General features: G+C 44.9%; 1 protein-coding gene and 1 long non-coding RNA gene across 2 annotated transcripts in view; both read right to left on the reverse strand.

Moving 5' to 3' along the window:
- Nucleotides 1-17500, reverse strand: part of LOC141774905 (uncharacterized) — a 137603-nt gene that overhangs the window by 75900 nt on the left and 44203 nt on the right. The window lies entirely within an intron of this gene.
- slitrk2 (SLIT and NTRK-like family, member 2) overlaps nucleotides 16092-17500 on the reverse strand; it is a 4322-nt gene continuing 2913 nt past the window's right edge. The window contains exon 2 of the mRNA XM_074647702.1: nucleotides 16092-17500. This exon is cut by the window's right edge and continues 2151 nt beyond it. Coding sequence (XP_074503803.1) covers nucleotides 16922-17500 — 579 coding nt within the window. The 3' untranslated portion in view covers nucleotides 16092-16921.

Raw genomic sequence — 17500 nt, forward strand, 5'->3', positions numbered from 1 at the left:
CACCGTGGTGTAAGGAAGTGTTATAGAGCAGTGTGAATGCACCGTGGTGTAAGGAAGTGTTATAGAGCAGTGTGAATGCACCGTGGTGTAAGGAAGTGTTATAGAGCAGTGCGAATGCACCGTGGTGTAATAAAGTGTTATAGAGCAGTGCGAATGCACCGTGGTGTAATAAAGTGTTATAGAGCAGTGCGGATGCACCGTGGTGTAAGGAAGTGTTATAGAGCAGTGCGGATGCACCGTGGTGTAAGGAAGTGTTATAGAGCAGTGCGGATGCACCATGGTGTAAGGAAGTGTTATAGAGCAGTGTGAATAGAGATAAAGCAAATGACAGAGGCTGCAGGCAGATGAAATGGCAGCACAGCTTGCAGGGCCGTTGGAGGACAGGGTGACTGTGAGGCGAGGTGTTGAGTTCTGATTATGAAGGAATGAATGACAGGAAGTGAAGTGTGAGGGGACATTTTAACAAGGCTGCTGGAGGTGCTGAGGCCAGGTGTGCGTATATGTAATCCAGCTAGCTACTGTCCCAATATGAAGCGCTTGTTGGAGAGAGGCACCGCTGACATGTACAGAGGAACATGTGGGGCTCATACGGCGCAAATGAATCACTTTGTGGAAATCTGTGTGTGAGAATGAATCAGATGTGCAGGAGCATTCTGATATGGACCTTAACCTTCAAAATAAAAGGTGTAGTTGGTGTCAGATAGTGTTGAGTTAATATCAATAGTAGCACACTAAATAAGAGCATGTATTATTAATCATCATCAGCTATCCAGAGTTACAGGCTAGCTTGTGCTTCGCTACATGTACAGCTGTGACTCTTTTATTTGAAGTCCATTAAATGCACCACAGAGTCTCCAGCAGCCTGTTACAGCTGTGGGTCAACGTTTGTCCTCAACCTCGGAAACAGCAGTTGATAAAACTATCTCAACACAAGCTTCTGAATTTAGTAGTGCATACACTCAATGTATTGATCCATGTGATGGGTTTATTAATCCCAGAGTGTGAACTGCTAGCTTGCCACATATAAATATATTGTTTTCTACTATATGACCCCCAGGGGACTCCGTAGATGTCAATGGGGAGGATGACATTTGCAAAGAAAGCAGCGGTGTTGTGGGCCAACACATCTGGAGATAGATACTTATAACCAGCAATAAAGGAGCAAAGTGTGTGTGTGTGTGTGGGGGGGGGGGGGGGGGGGTATGCAGAGGAGCAGCAGGCTGCACCCGCATGCATTCACCCATCCATCCATCCATCCATCCATTCACCCATCCATCCATCCATTCACCCATCAATCCATCCATCCATTCATCCATCCATCCATCCATTCACCCATCCATCCATCCATTCACCCATCAATCCATCCATCCATTCATCCATCCATCCATATATTCATCCATCCATCCATCCATTCATCCATCTATCCATCCATCCATCCATCCATTCACCCATCCATCCATCCATCCATCCATCCATCCATTCATCCATCCATCCAAATATTCATCCATCCATCCATCCACCCATCTATCTATCCATCCATCCATCCATCCATTCACCCATCCATCCATCCATCTATCTATCCATCCATCCATTCATCCATCCATCCATATATTCATCCATCCATCCATCCATTCATCCATCCATCCATCCATCCATCCATCCATTCACCCATCTATCTATCCATCCATCCATCCATTCACCCATCCATCCATCCATCTATCTATCCACCCATCCATCAATCTATCCATCCATTCCCTCCTGTATAGTGTGCAGACTGCTGTGATGTGAAGTGGAGTTGGAGGTGGAGGGTTAGGTGGAGATGGAGGTGAGGTGAAGGTGGACAGTATTCAAAGGGTTCAGCTTCAGCCTTTTATTAATAATAGGTATAATATTGATTTAAAATTGTAAAATGTCTTTTAGTGTAAACTTTGTCATTTGAACATTTCAGAAGCTTTCAGGACTCTAAAGTGTGAACCAGCTGCTGCTCTTCTCTCCTTCTCTCCTTTCTTCTTCCTTTGTTCTCTGCCTCCCTGTCTCCATCCATTCGTCTTCTCTTCATCTCAAACTCATAATCAATCTTATATTAACATCATAACTCTAATAAAGCTGTGCTTTACTATTTCCTTTTTTCTGTTTCACAGAGTAGCTTGAGGATTGAGTTCCAGTTTAATGAGTGGGATTAATCCAGTGTTCACCTCTCTCTTTATTTCTTCATTCATTTCTTCTTTTCTTACTTACTTTCTTTCCTTCTGTCTGTTTATATTTTTTTTTCCTGACTGTGTTTCCTTCAGTTCTCCATTTTGTTTAATTGTGAACATTAATTTTTATTTCCCCTCCCTTTCTCTTTACTTTCTCTTTACTTTCTCTTTACTTTCTCTTTACTTTCACTGTACTTACGCTTTACTTTCACTTAACTTTCTCTTTACTTTCACTTTACTTTCACTTTACTTTCTCTTTACTTTCACTTTACTTTCATTTTACTTTCTCTTTACTTTCACTTTACTTTCATTTTACTTTCTCTTTACTTTCTCTTTACTTTCTCTTTACTTTCCTCCGTCGCTGCTATTCTGTCTAATCATTCCTGTCCTATATGCACTGCTCCTTCCTTTCGCTCGTCTCCTTTCCTCCTCCCTCTTTTTCTTCCACCCCGTCACTTAAAATTAAAGTGTGATTCTCCTGCTTAACATTTAACCCTTCGAGCTCTTGGCTATTGCTTGCTTTGTATTCCCTTAATGTAAAAAGGCTTTTTGCTCGACATGTCATGAATTGTTCTTTCCAGCATAAGTTCATCATTTGACATGTCAGTGCTACAATACCTGCTCTAGGACAGTTTGTGTGTCAGTGTTCAGTGTGTGTCATCATGCTAATGGCGTCTATGTCTGTCAAAGAATAGTGTAAACAATAAATAGAATGTTGCCATGGGGTCAGTTAGCGGTGGGATTCACCTTAGGAGGAGTGAAGCTGGAAGTCCAACCATTTCTATCCTGACACCAATTCCAATAGTGAGCAGTGATCTGATCTTTGTTCCTGACTGCATGGAACTCATTAGAATCATTTGTACATTAAGTAACAGGACTTAAACACAACTTAATGAATGGAACTGATAGAGAAACACTGGATTTCATTACCACATTGATGAAGAAACTTTTTTCAATGTGGATCGGTCCCATGGGATCGATACCTGATCCACTCTAAAGCTCAGTGTTGGTACTGATACCAATGGGTCAAACAGCATTTACAGTATGTTGTATAATTCTTTTTATTATTATTATTACCACATGTTCCACTCATTGAAGTCGATGGGGTTTGCTCCATACAAACACATCCATCCACCAAACTCCATTTGCTGATGAAGCCCATGAGATGTGACTAAAAGCCAAAGATTCCAGTGAGTGGAACTTTGGTTCATACTTTTTTTACGTCAAACTAACATTTTGCTCAGTGTGCACCATGAAAGGCCATGCTACATTAGCTACATTAGCTACATTAGCTACATTAGCTACATTAGCTAGCAGCACCGATACCACTTTTTTTCAGACCGAGTACCGATACAAGTACTTCTCTGAGCCAAAAGACCCTCGTTAACAGCCAGCTGGAGGGTGTGAGCGACACATGACAGGCTGGGGAGTCCCGCATACGAGGCGGTGCGCCGCCACCGGCTCTAGGTCGGCTTGGAAAGGCTCGGGGTGAAGGTGGCTCGCGGCCGCAGCTTTACAGCGCTCCCCGCCCGGACCTCGCCGCACCGTGGACAAAGGGCTCGCTGCGCCCTCTCTCTCCGCCGGGGACGGCCCCCTGCCCCCTGTGCGACTGTCGAACGACCGCGTGCCGCCAGATCGGGGCTCGGCCCACGTAAAAGGCGCCGGGGGTCTGCAGCGATGTCGGCAACCCCCCCGACGGCTGAGGTGGGATCCCGGCCCAGCGGGGTCGGGCACACCACCATAAAGTGGTATCGGTGCCGTGGTATCGGTGCCGTTGTATCGGAGCCGTTTAGCGAGTACGAGTACATGAGCACAGTATCAGACCCGATACCCGATACTGGTATCGGTAGCGGTGCATCCCTACTAGCAGCATTTCCTGTTTGCACTGTAGACAATAATCACCTGATTACTGGTGATGATGAAGAAAAGGTCTAAATGCCTTTAATGAGAGGTGATCCAGATGTTTGGATCTTTATACTGGTCACTGGATTCCAGCAGTATGTGTTTATGCCTGTGCAGGACGGGATTAGTAATTGAGCAAAGCAGGCTAATGCCCCAGGTCCTGGACCCCCCCCCCCCCTGTTTACTGTGAGGCATTCAGTGTAGGGTCACTTGATGGGAGAATGCACCACTAAAGGGCCTTTAGTCGTACCATCTTTTTTACTGTAATCTTTAGACCTGGCTTTACAGAAGAGGCTCTGTGTCTATGTCTAGTTTTTTAACCTTTATATTTTCAGTATTCAATGTCATGGTGAATATCCCTAAATAGATGTACAGCATGCTTAATAGAATGAGCCGAGCTGAGACAGAGCCAACCTGGGGAAGGTAGTACACACAGCTCCATTAGCCTGAGCTAACGGTTAGCTTCATCTGCTCCTACATCTCTGCAGTCTGGTTTAAAGGGTTAAATAACTTTGCTCTATGAAGATCCACCAAAGACATGTGAGACAGGTTAGATATGGACCGTTTGATCAGTGAGGACATACAGTTTGATTTAGCTGTGATTTACAGTCTGAATGAGTGAGCAGGCCTCCGGCTGGCCTCTCCACCTCCTACCCTCTTCTCTCTCTTCTCTCTCTCCACCTCCTATACCATCCTCTCACTCTCCACCTCCTATTCCCTCCTCTCTCTCTCCACCTCCTACCCTCCTCTCTCTCCTCTCACTCTCCACCTCCTATTCCCTCCTCGCTCTCTCCACCTCCTACCCTCCTCTCTCTCTCCGCTCTCTCTCCACCTCCTATTCCCTCTTCTCTCTTCTCTCTCTACACCTCCTATTCCCTCCTCTCTCTCTCCTCTCTCTCCACCTCCTATTCCCTCTTCTCTCTCTTCTCTCTACCTCCTATTCCCTCCTCTCTCTCCTCTCTCTCCACCTCCTATTCCCTCTTCTCTCTCTTCTCTCTCTCCACCTCCTATTCCCTCCTCTCTCTTCTCTCTCTCCACCTCCTATTCCCTCCTCTTTCTTTCCCTCCACCTCCTATTCCCTCCTCTCTCTCTTCTCTCTCTCCACCTACTATTCCCTCCTCTCTCTCTTCTCTCTCTCCACCTCCTATTCCCTCCTCTTTCTCTCCCTCCACCTCCTATTCCCTCCTTTTTCTCTCTCCACCTCCCATTCCCTCCTCTCTATCTCTCTCCACCTCCTACCCTCTTCTCTCTCTTCTCTCTCTCCACCTCCTATTCCCTCCTTTTTTTCTCTCTCCACTTCCCATTCCCTCCTCTCTCTCTCTCTACACCTCCTATTCTCTAATCTCTTTCCTCTCTCTCTACCTCTCATACCATCCTCTTTCTCTCTCTCCACTTCCTATTCTGTCATCTCTCTCTCCTCTCTCTCCACCTCCTACCCTCTTCTCTCTCTCCTCTCTCTCCACCTCCTACCCTCTTCTCTCTCTCCTCTCTCTCCACCTCCTACCCTCTTCTCTCTCAACCTCCTATTCCCTCCTCTCTCACCTCCTATTCCCTCCCCTCTCTCTCCTCTCTCTCTCCACCTCCTATTCCCTCCTCTCTCTTTCTGCCTCCTATTCCTTCGTCTCTCTCTCCACCTCCTATTCCCTCCCCTCTCTCTCTCTTCTCTCTCCACCTCCTATTCCCTCCTTTCTCTTTCTGCCTCCTATTCCTTCGTCTCTCTCTCCACCTCCTATTCTCTCCTTTTTCTTTCTATCCACCACCCATTCCCTCCTCTATCTCTCTCCACCTCCTATTCCCTCCTCTCTATCTCCACCTCCCATTCCCTCCTCTCTCTCTCCACCTCATATTCCCTCCTCTCTCTCTCCACCTCCTGTTCCCTCCTCTCTCTCTCTCCACCTCCTATTCCCTCCTCTCTCTCTCCACCTCCTGTTCCCTCCTCTCTCTCTCTCCACCTCCTGTTCCCTCCTCTCTCTCTCTCCACCTCCTATTCCCTCCTCTCTCTCTCTCCACCTCCTATTCCCTCCTCTCTCTCTCCACCTCCTGTTCCCTCCTCTCTCTCTCTCCACCTCCTATTCCCTCCTCTCTCTCCACCTCCTATTCCCTCCTCTCTCTCTCTCCACCTCCTATTCCCTCCTCTCCCTCTCCACTTCCTATTCCCTCCTCCCTCTCTCTGTCTGCCTCCTATTCCCCCCTCTCTCTCCTCCTCCCTCTCTTTTCACTGTGTCTTTGTTGATTTGAGGACCAATGGTGACCAGCTCAGGAAACAAACACACACACACACACACACTTCTTGGTAAAACCCAGTCCTGTGGGCCTCTTGAACCGAGTCTATTGATCGTCTTCTCTTTTCTCTCCCTCCTCTGGCCTCCACCATCCTGCTGGAGTTCTGTTTCTCTTCCTTTCTTCATCTTTATCAGTCTCAGTCTCTGTAATTGATTCTCCTCCCTCTACATCCTCCCGTCACAGGCAGCGCCTCCTGGTCGAGCTCCTTCGACCTCGACACAAACCCAAGATTGGAGATAGAGGGAAGTTGAATCCCAGCAGCGGCTGAGCACCTCTGTCATGCTGAAAAACTACAGCTGTAGACTATCTACAGGATGTCTTACACCCAGTACTGAAGACCAGCTGAAGAACTACAGCTGTAGACTATCTACAGGATGTCTTACACCCAGTACTGAAGACCAGCTGAAGAACTACAGCTGTAGACTATCTACAGGATGTCTTACACCCAGTACTGAAGACCAGCTGAAGAACTACAGCTGTAGACTATCTACAGGATGTCTTACACCCAGTACTGAAGACCAGCTGAAGAACTACAGCTGTAGACTATCTACAGCCATTAGCGTCCCGTGTAACTTCTGTACGTAAGTAACGCCACTTCCGTAGCTATTTCAACCCAAACGTTTAGTCACATTGGACAAACAGTTTTAGAAGAGGAAACCGAGGTGAACAGTAGCCCTAACGGCTTGTTGTAGACAACCATGACAGTCTACAGACCCACTGCCTGGTTCAACTTTGACCCAGTCTATTTAGCATAATTGTGCTTTCTCAATTTTGAAAAATATTTTGGTTGCACTAAACTAGCCTGTTCATCTGAGTGCTTGTGTATTTTGCCCCATCTGACTTCTTCTTAGCCTTGTAACCAGAAACAAGCAACAATTAAAAAAGCCAATAGAAATGATGACCTAAACTACTAAATAAGACCCAAGTCGTACCAGTGGTTGTACTCAGCTACAACCATGTATACTGTATATGACTGCAGGCCAGACATTTTTAGAATGTTCAGTGTTTATTCTGCCAATCTTGCCATCCATTGACTTCCATTAATTTTTTTACTGTTTGAAAATCCAGAGTGAGTAAGTGAGGGAGAGAATCACACAACTCACGTTAGTGTCTGTTAGTTGATTTTACTACCATATGAACAGTAATGGAAATCAATGGCTGCCTGGAAAGGTAGAAAAATATATTCCAAAATCTATGACTGTATAGACTGACTTTGAAATATCTCAGCAAAAGTGTGAATTTATGATGATTTCTATCTGAGGAGTTAAACCACACAAACACCAGTATGGTCCTTTGGGTCAGAACAGTATAACAAAGGGTTAAGATTAGACTAAGCAATGGAACCAGAAGAGGAAACTAGAAGAGGATACTCCCCTTTTTTAAGACCCCCACTTCTGAAAGTCCATGTGATGTATAGCTAACACTGTAGATGTAGTCAGACAACCTCTAACACCCAACACCAATCACTTTGGATCCCAGTGGTATCACCCTGAAACGGATACAAGCAGGTTCAACATCTCCGATATCCAATACTGAGGACTGATAGGGGAAAGTACCAGAACCTTGATCAGCGTAAAGCAGCATGTAAGAGCTAGAATGACTTGAAACCTGCCCAAACCTCTGCATCTCTCTTATTGAATCATCGCTGGCAGACTGTGTCTGTTCTTAAGAACTAATGTTGCATGATAGATGATCTGGTGCACACAGATACAGAACATTAAAAGTCACATTAGAAATGCAGTTTTTTCTGAAAGATCCCGTCACAATACAATCAGTTAAGAGACCTCGGGGGAAACGGAGACCTGAGACTGCAGCGCAACAGGATCTGCCTGACTGCTTCAAACACCTCTGACATTCAACCCTTTACACAGACAAGCTACACCCTCCGTATCACTCTGGAAATCAGCCGCTGCAGTCGATGTCACACACGCGACATCACCGCCTGGAGATATCAGGAACAAAGAGCAGCTGATAGATCCCACTGCCAAACACAGCTGGGTGATAGCCCTCTGACATCCTGTAGGGATCAATGCCAACAACGCACCCCCATCAAACTGTCTACCAATACAGTGATGTTAAATACTGTACAGTCAAACTTAGGTCTGCAACAGTTGTTACACACAGAGACTCAATATACGACAGTGCAGCTCGTTTCAGGCTATTCCACTGTTCCACCGACAGTTGGTGGAGGTAATACACCAAGAAACGTACCGAGAACTACCGGCAGAGAAGAAGCAGACTGCTAGCTAGCAAACATGAATGGAAACAAAGCAGGTTTAAAAAATGCTTCAAACAATTTGCAAATCTCAACAACACATACACAGGTCATTTCAGTACAAGTCATGATATATATAAGGGATGGTGCTAAATTTGGACTGAATTTTCATAAAATATAAAATATTTTATTTCTTAAAGGGACTGTTTGCAAGAATCAGAAATGTCTTGTTAACAGCGACACCTGTGGCCGTTAAGTCTGATATTCAGTCTCCTTTTAGCTCTGCTTTGGTCTCCATCACCTCCTGAATGCTCCACCATGTTCACCAGCTGGTCTCTGACGTTGTCTGTCTGCCGATTGGTGTGCAGGGGGTTGATCACAGCTTTCGGTCGGAACACAGCTGCCTGTGGCGCCTAGAAACCACGCTGATGAACAACTGCGAGCTACAAGAGGCTAAAAAGCTGTGACATGGCTGCCACTGCCTGTACATGAAAAACTGCAAATCAATATCCAATCAAGCACAATCACAGTGACATTAATATTTAAGCAGGCACACTAATCACATGCAGATGAGTTAATTACATTTGCATTACATGTAAGCACCTGACTGCATCCAGAGCAGCTGCTCTGCTGTCTGCTGTAGAGAAGGGAAGAGCTGGATCCAGTGTGTTTCCTGCTCTAAATTACAGGAGCACACTTGTGTTTAGCTAATACTGCATGTACCGCTGAGTGTCTGTTGAGGATACTCGGGCCAAGCAGTGTTTATGCTGCCATTTCTCTTTCAAACACTAAATCATCCACAGACATGCCACAGTGCTCGCTGAGGTCCCTTTACTGGATGATCAGGTCGATCTAGTCTGACTCAAGTTTTAAAAGAAGGTGGCATCCTTTTTAATCTGTCACAGCTATTCACAGATCATCAGCTGACATCTCAACATGGTCACTGACATGGAGAGGCTATATATATATATATATATATATATATATATAAACTCGGAAAAGAAAAGTTTGGAAATGTATTTTTGTTGGATTATTTCTCTGTTGTTTCAATGCTAATGGTCATTGTATTTTACATCGTTGGAAAGCCTGTTTATTTACCGTCACAATGATGTCCAACTTGTAAGGATCATGCATTTCTGGGATGAGCAGCACAGCTGATTATGTGGTTAGCGCCCAAATAAAATTTGCCAAAATTCTCTGCCGATGCTAAACAGTGTATTCTCCTGTTGGAACTGACTCTTGTTTGGAGCTCCAGGTGCTGCCAACCAGGTGCCTGATGTGCATGGGGCCTGCTGGGTGCTGAGTTTGGTGTTTGCTCCTAGCATCGTCATGCCATGTTTGTCTGATCTGGATAAGGCCCGTGCGATAGGGCAAGTTGAAGCTGTTCCGCAAAACCAAGTTGCCTCCTGGTTGAGGAATGGAACGCCATCCCACAGCAACGTGTGACCAGGTTGGTGACCAGCATGAGGAGGAGGTGCCAGGCTGTTGTGGCTGCGTATGGATCTTCCACCGCTACTGAGGCTCCTGATGGTGTATTAAATGAATAAAGTGTAAAATAGCTAATATGTCTTGTTTGTTCCTTGTTACTGATAGAGAGTTCAATCATCCAATCCACCAAACAACTCAAAACAAGAGTCAATACCAACAGGAGAATACACTGTTTAGCATCGGCAGAGCATTTTGGCAAATTTTTCTTGGGCGCTACCCACATAATCAGCTGTGCTGCTCATCCCACAAATGCATGATCCTTACAAGTTGGACATCATTGTGAAGGTAAATAAACAGGCTTTCCAACCATGTAAAATACAATGACCATCAGCATTGTAACAACAGAGAAATAATCCACCAAACACACTTTTCAAACTTTTTTTTCCGAGTTTATATATATATATAAGCTAAACTAATTCAGGTTTTGATACAGGTCCAATAAAGCAATGAAGGACCTGTTTTAGTTGATATTGGGCACTAGTGATGTAGTTTCCATAACAAATTTGCAATTAAATATCAAATATCAAAAACCAAAAAGCAGTTGATGCATGGTGAACCTTTGGGGCTGCTGGGGCTTTGTAGTCCAGCCTTGTCTAAAGGTGGTAGGAACAACAACAACAACAACAACAACAACTATGAGGAGTTCTCATTAGAAAGCAGAGAAGACATCAATCCAACAATAAATGAGGTGAATCAAAAAGATGTGAGAACCGACAGGCAGAGGGGGCGACTGCCTGAGGCCTCAGACCCTCAAGGGCCGCAAATCACCAAATTATCTGCTCACAAAAAATTGAAATAGTAGTTCCATTTTTCATAATCTTAAGGCCCTGTCTTGTTAAGGGTTCCAATGTTAAAATCTAGTTTAATCTTTTGGTAGATATTTTACTGACATGGTACACAGAACACACGTGTGTTAAATCAAGCTTATAGCACAGACTGGTTTCTGGGGGGTTGTGGGGCATATGGGTTCTGAGGAACTTGTATTTGAGGGGGCTCAGTAAGGGGCCCCCAAGGAGGCTGGACCGAAGACAAGCATAATCACGGAGCAACATAAACAGACTCAAATGCAACTCTACAAACTGTGACTATCACAACGCACAACGAGAGACAGACGCTCTGCAGCCTCTGTAGCAGCAGCACGGAGAGGACACCTGACGCAGGACAACTGGCTCTACCAGACGCTCCAAATGCTTTCACATGAGAGAGCACATTTCTCTCTTTTACACATTTTAAGGTCATTGATGGTAAAAAAATAAAGTGGTATGAACCACCTGGCCACTGTCCAACTCTGCTAAATACATACTAGATACTAAACTGTGTGTATATGACACAGTGGTTCCAGGGCCAGAAGCAGAGCTGACTGAAACAGCTGAGCAGCAGCCTCACAATGAGAACAGACAGCTGAGGATGACGGGAACATCATAGAAAATGAGTTAAGGGGAATGGTTAAACTGACTGATGGAGTAAGGATACACACACACACACACACACACACATAGCAGTGAGCAGTGGAGAATGGATTGCAGCAATCTGCGGCAAAATGATTAAAATCGTATGTGTGAAAAGCCGGCGTCCCACACAACGTAATGCAAGTCACACACACATATGCATTCACACACACACATACACACATATGCATTCACACATACGCACACACACACACACACACACACACACACACACACACACACACACACACACACACACACACACACATATACATTCACACATGGAGAAAAGGCCCTGGAAACGGCTGTTATAAATCAACTCAAAGCAACAGCCCTTATGCTTCAAAGTCATCTCTGAATCGCTTATCCACATATTGAGCCTCACTATAGGAATACCAATTCACAGTCCTCTATCACATCATTCAGAGAGGGACAGAAAGAAGGGAGACAGAGTGAGGGAAGGGGCGAGAGAGGTAGACAGAGAGTGGAAGAGAGGGAGAGCATTATCCACAAAATACCTATTTCTACGTTTCAATCTTATCGAAGAAGAAAAGAGAGAGAGAACACCTCTGCAGAGATATCGACGTCCACACGTACAGTATATGAATACATATACATGCACTCACTCAGTCACTCACACACACACACACACACACGCACGCACGTACGCACGCACACACACACACACGCACACACACACACACACAGTCCCAGGGCTGCAAGATAAGAGAGGAGAGTGTTCTGGGGAGAAAGCTTCCTCATTGGTGTGCAAGGCTGCACATGTTCCAACCCTCCCTTATATCCCCTGTGTGTGTGTGTGTGTGCGTGCGTGTGTGCGTGTGCGTGTTTGTGTGTGTGTGTGTGTGTGTGTGTGTGTGTGTGTGTGCATGCGAGCACTCCCTCTCTTTCCTTCCCTGCCACTAAAAAGACACAGAGGACCTATTGTGCCCAAGGAAGGAAAATCACTCCATTTTCAGAAAAGGAGAGGAATGAACAGCTCGCTCTCTCTCTCTCTCTCTCTCTCTCTCTCCTTCTGTTCATCTCTCCCAACCTCTCTCCTTCCCCCTCTCTCTCCCTCTCACACTCTCTTTCTTCTCCCCTCCCATTCACACAGCAGCTGAAATGGCGAAGCTTGTTAAAAAGGAAGCCCACATGACAGCATTCACAGCTTTGCTTACCGCAGCATCTCCCCTGCCCGCCGTGTGCCTTTGCACCAGAAGCCGTGGATGAAAGCAACTCGATACGGCGTCTAAAAAAAGTTACGGCACTAAGAGGCCACAAGTAAATGCATAAAGGGGAAAAAGAAAAAGGGAACAGGCAGAGAAGATATCAGGAATTGCAGTAAATGAGGTGTTTCACGCAGCAGTAACAGCAAAACAACATTAAAGGAGGATGTTTTTTCAGCGGTTCACTCTGGAACACCATTTTGCTGCAAACAATAAATATCCAAAAGTCTGCTCTCTGAGAGAAACGGAGGTTCCTGCCTGGTAATACTAGTTTATTGAAACAATCTGTCATGGTGAATCATGAACCGGTGGGGATTCTCTGAAGCCAATGCCCCAATTCTCACTAGATGGATGGATGTGAACGTGGCTCTGCAGAGTCTGGGAGAGCAGATGTGATGACGGGGGAAAGGATAAACCATCATTCATGTCACTGATCATCACACTGCTGAGGTCTGGGAATGCAGCAACACTGCATCAGTTGTAAACAAGTTGAACCAATCTCATTGGAAAAAGAAAGCAAAGGCTCAGACAAACTGTCTGTTGTTAGCATCAGTTAAAGAGAATGGACTTCGGCCGGTCACCAACTGTCTCCCAGCTCCGTACCAGTCACTGATTACAGTATCTAGTGTGTTCAAATTGGTGAAATAAAATATATACAAAAAAAGTATACCTCATGTTTTTTTAATGTGCTGTTTATGGACATTATTTTCCCACAATGCATTGCACAAAGGAAGTTGGGAAAAGTTGGTGCATGCATGCTATCACGCTGTGTTCTGCAGTATGTAGGTTTCAGCAGTGTCCTGAGACAATGAAACATTATCAATATTATCATCAACATTATCTCTGGTGTGTTTTTACCTCCAGATGAATCTTATATATATATATATAATCTGTCTGATCATGTTTCTTCCCCCGTCGGCTTTGTTGGAGCGACATCACCCTTCCCAGATCTCAACAATCAAACTGGTGGAGTGCAGTGATGTCCTAATCATTAGAAGAGATGAACATAAGGCTGAGTGACACACCAAAATGATCCTTTAACTGTTAAAATTTTGCTTCAATGAAACAGCAACAAAGCAAATTCTCTAAAAAAAGGTGACTCTGTTTGCATCAAAGGAAACCCACATACCTGCAAATGTAGAGCTTTAAACTGCAGTCACAGTCTTCAGAAAACAACGGGACAAAGAGAGACTGTGAGAGGTGGCTGACAGCTCCAGAAAAAGCTGGTGAGTGAGTTAAGGTGCTGTTTCCACTGTGCTGTATTCCTTCACTGCAACCAGCCCATATAGGGACCAACACAAAGACGAATCCAACCAGCTGACCCTCAGTGCCCTGTGGTAGGCAGACCCATTTTTTTGGGGAAAAAGATTTCCAGCAAAAAACACAAAGCCAGACTATTTAATCTACAGACCACTTTGCAACCTAACTCTCCAAAAAGTGAACTGGCTGGTCTCCTTGGCGCAGGGCTCTCAGGTCCCAGCCGTCAGATTGGAACGCGGCCCTGTTGCCGACAACATTTCAGCACCTTGGACAGCTACACAATAGCCAGCAGAGATCCAGCGGGGGAAAACACGAGGACAAAAGACAGAGGAGGAGGTGGAGGAGGGCGCTGGGCATACAAAAGGGAAAAGAGAAGAATTTGGCCGCTGGGAGGCCATTCACAGAGGACACAAAGAGCCAATGTCAACGGGAGTTGAAGGACAGAAGACAGAATTAGCATTAGAGCGGGTAGCACAGTTCATCCATGCCACGGCTGGGGAGGAGAGGAGGACAGGCCTAGAGATGCACAGGGGATGATAATACACACTAACATGCATTATTATCGAGGGCAGGTTGCAGAGAAGCGCTGTATTTCCTAAAAGATGGTTTCTAGGAGAGTTAGTGCTCTTTATGCTGCAGAAGACGGTCCTTTCACTGCTCATGCACCACAGAAATACACCGCTGTCAGTCGCTATGCTAATTGCAATTCTTCTCCCCTGTAAGATTTCAATGGCCGAGAAGCAGCAGCTGTTAAAGATGTCACATTTGTTTCACTCTACATAACCGGCGTCATTAGTGAACGGCAGGATGTGGAGGAATGTCTGCATGTTACTGTTACATTTCCTTCTGCATCTGATACACACGGGGCTATTCACTACAGGTGATGCTCTACTATTCACTACAGGTGATGCTCTACTATTCACTACAGGTGACGCTCTACTATTCACTACAGATGATGCTCTACTATTCACTACAGATGATGTTCTACTATTCACTACAGGTAACGCTCTACTATTCATTACAGGTGACGCTCTACTATTCACTACAGGTGATGCTCTACTATTCACTACAGATGATGCTCTACTATTCACTACAGATGATGTTCTACTATTCACTACAGATGATGCCCTACTATTCATTACAGGTAACGCTCTACTATTCATTACAGGTGACGCTCTACTATTCACTACAGTTGACGCTCTACTATTCACTACAGATGATGCTCTACTATTCACTATACAGGTAACGCTCTACTATTCACTACAGATAATGCTCTACTATTCACTACAGATAATGCTCTACTATTCACTACAGGTAACGCTCTACTGTTCACTACAGGTGATGCTCTACTATTCACTACAGGTAATGCTTACTACTCACTACAGGTAACGCTCTACTATTTACTACAGATGATGCTCTACTATTCACTACAGGTAACACTACTATTCACTACAGGTAACGCTCTACTATTCACTACAGGTAACACTCTACTATTCACTACAGGTGACGCTCTACTATTCACTACAGGTGACGCTCTACTATTCACTACAGGTGATGCTCTTCTATTCACTACAGGTGATGCTCTTCTATTCACTACAGGTGACGCTCTACTATTTGCTACAGGTGACGCTCTACTATTCACTATACAGGTAACGCTCTTCTAATGTCACGGCTGCTCTGCTGTACATGACACTGGCCCACAGTTAAAAAAGGAACATTTACAATTTCCATACGTCTCTTCAGCGTACAATCACTCTACATCCCTCAGTGAGGTCTGACACATCCATCACACAGGAGCGTTGGATGTTAGAGGAGATTTCAGGAAATTGGAATAAACCTTGAAATGCTGTGTGAGGGAAGACATCATTCAACTGAGAAGGAGCCCAAAAAAAACACCTGGGTAATCATTAGAGGAGCTGCAGCTCCCACACACACACATACACACACATACACACACACACACACACACACACACACACACTTACACACACACACACACACACACACACACACACACAATAACCCAGCACAGTGTGGACAGAATTTACCTCACGCTCAGGATCTTGACAAAGTGCTTCAGTGAAAGTTTAATGGCGCGTTTTGGCCGCGCTGTATTGCTCCCCTATAGCATACAATGTTCTCTACAAGTTGTACATCTCCAAAGACACTTCATATTCAAAGCAAAATAACAGGATTCTCCCCGACAACAACTCACACATCAGTTCACACTCAGTCTCAAGTTCTTTTTTTTCTTTTTTCTTTTTAAACAGACAAATAAGTCTTCTATTTTACATAAAGATTTGATTTTTTTAAAATACAGCACTTTCAAAAAAGGAACATTTCCATTTTGCAGAGAGCATTGTTGATAAAATAGTTGAGTGCAAAGGCACTTTCTGGAGTAAGTATTTAAGATTCTGCCACTTGTTGGATTTTGAAGAGGTTCTCTTTTATGGTTTTACAGTCGCCAGTTATCTGTGTCTGCTCAGTATGTACAGGAATGTCAATCTGTAGCATGTACTCCTCTACAAAGAACCAGGATCTCATTGGGAAAATAAAATACAGTTTTATGAAAAGCCGCATTTGTACACAGTCCTGCCCATTGTATACCTGCCGTCGTCAAAGTCTTTTGGAATTTCACTTTTCAAAAAAGAAGAAATAATTTATACCTTCCAGGAAGAAAAATAGAGCTGCATAATAATATACTTCTTATACTCCTTTTATACATCTTGAAAAGAGAAAGAGAAGAAAAGGAAGAGAGAAAAAAGATCATCAGTCAATCATGAGGGATTGAACACAGATAGATAAGATAGATAAGATATAGAGGGCTATTATTACAGTAACTGCGTGATTATTATGAATGCTGCACAGAACCGGGGGTTGAGGGGGGGCATTGTCGCTATCTTACAGTTGGCTCATCGCAGTCTGTTTCTCCAGAACCTCCAGGTAGTCTGGTTCTGTTTTTAGCTTCCCAGGGAGCAAAAGCGGGTGCTCATTGTTTTTTGGGGGGTGTTCAGCCCCGTAGTACTTCCTGGGGGTCCCGTACAGCACAGTTTTATTCAACCTGTCCTGGTTGGGGATGTGCCGCCGGGCTGTAGCAGCCTCGTAGGGGGGCACGATGCAAGGTCTCTTAGGTAAAGTGCAAAAGTTGTAATGGAAAGGGGGGGCGCCTGCAGCTGTGGGAAGCTCTTTGTGGGGCCTCTCCCCTAGGTTCTGATACAACATCTCAGGAGGGTCCGGGGTGGTCAGACCGCATGATGTTGGAGATTTATCCATAAAATCCATTGTGCTGATGGTGTAGGCCCCGGGGCTGCGGGTCAGGACATCCTTCTTTGCGTCCAGAGGCCCAAAACTGAGCTCCTTCAGGTTGCGGTAATACGCCACCTGCTCGCCGTCCTTCTGCATGTAGATGGGGTTTTGGCACATGGAGCCCACAGGTGGGGGGATGTAGTTATAAACGTGGCTTTCTGAGGTTTTGTCTTG

This window comes from Sebastes fasciatus, chromosome 10 (assembly GCF_043250625.1).
Source record: "Sebastes fasciatus isolate fSebFas1 chromosome 10, fSebFas1.pri, whole genome shotgun sequence".
Lineage (NCBI taxonomy): Eukaryota > Metazoa > Chordata > Actinopteri > Perciformes > Sebastidae > Sebastes > Sebastes fasciatus.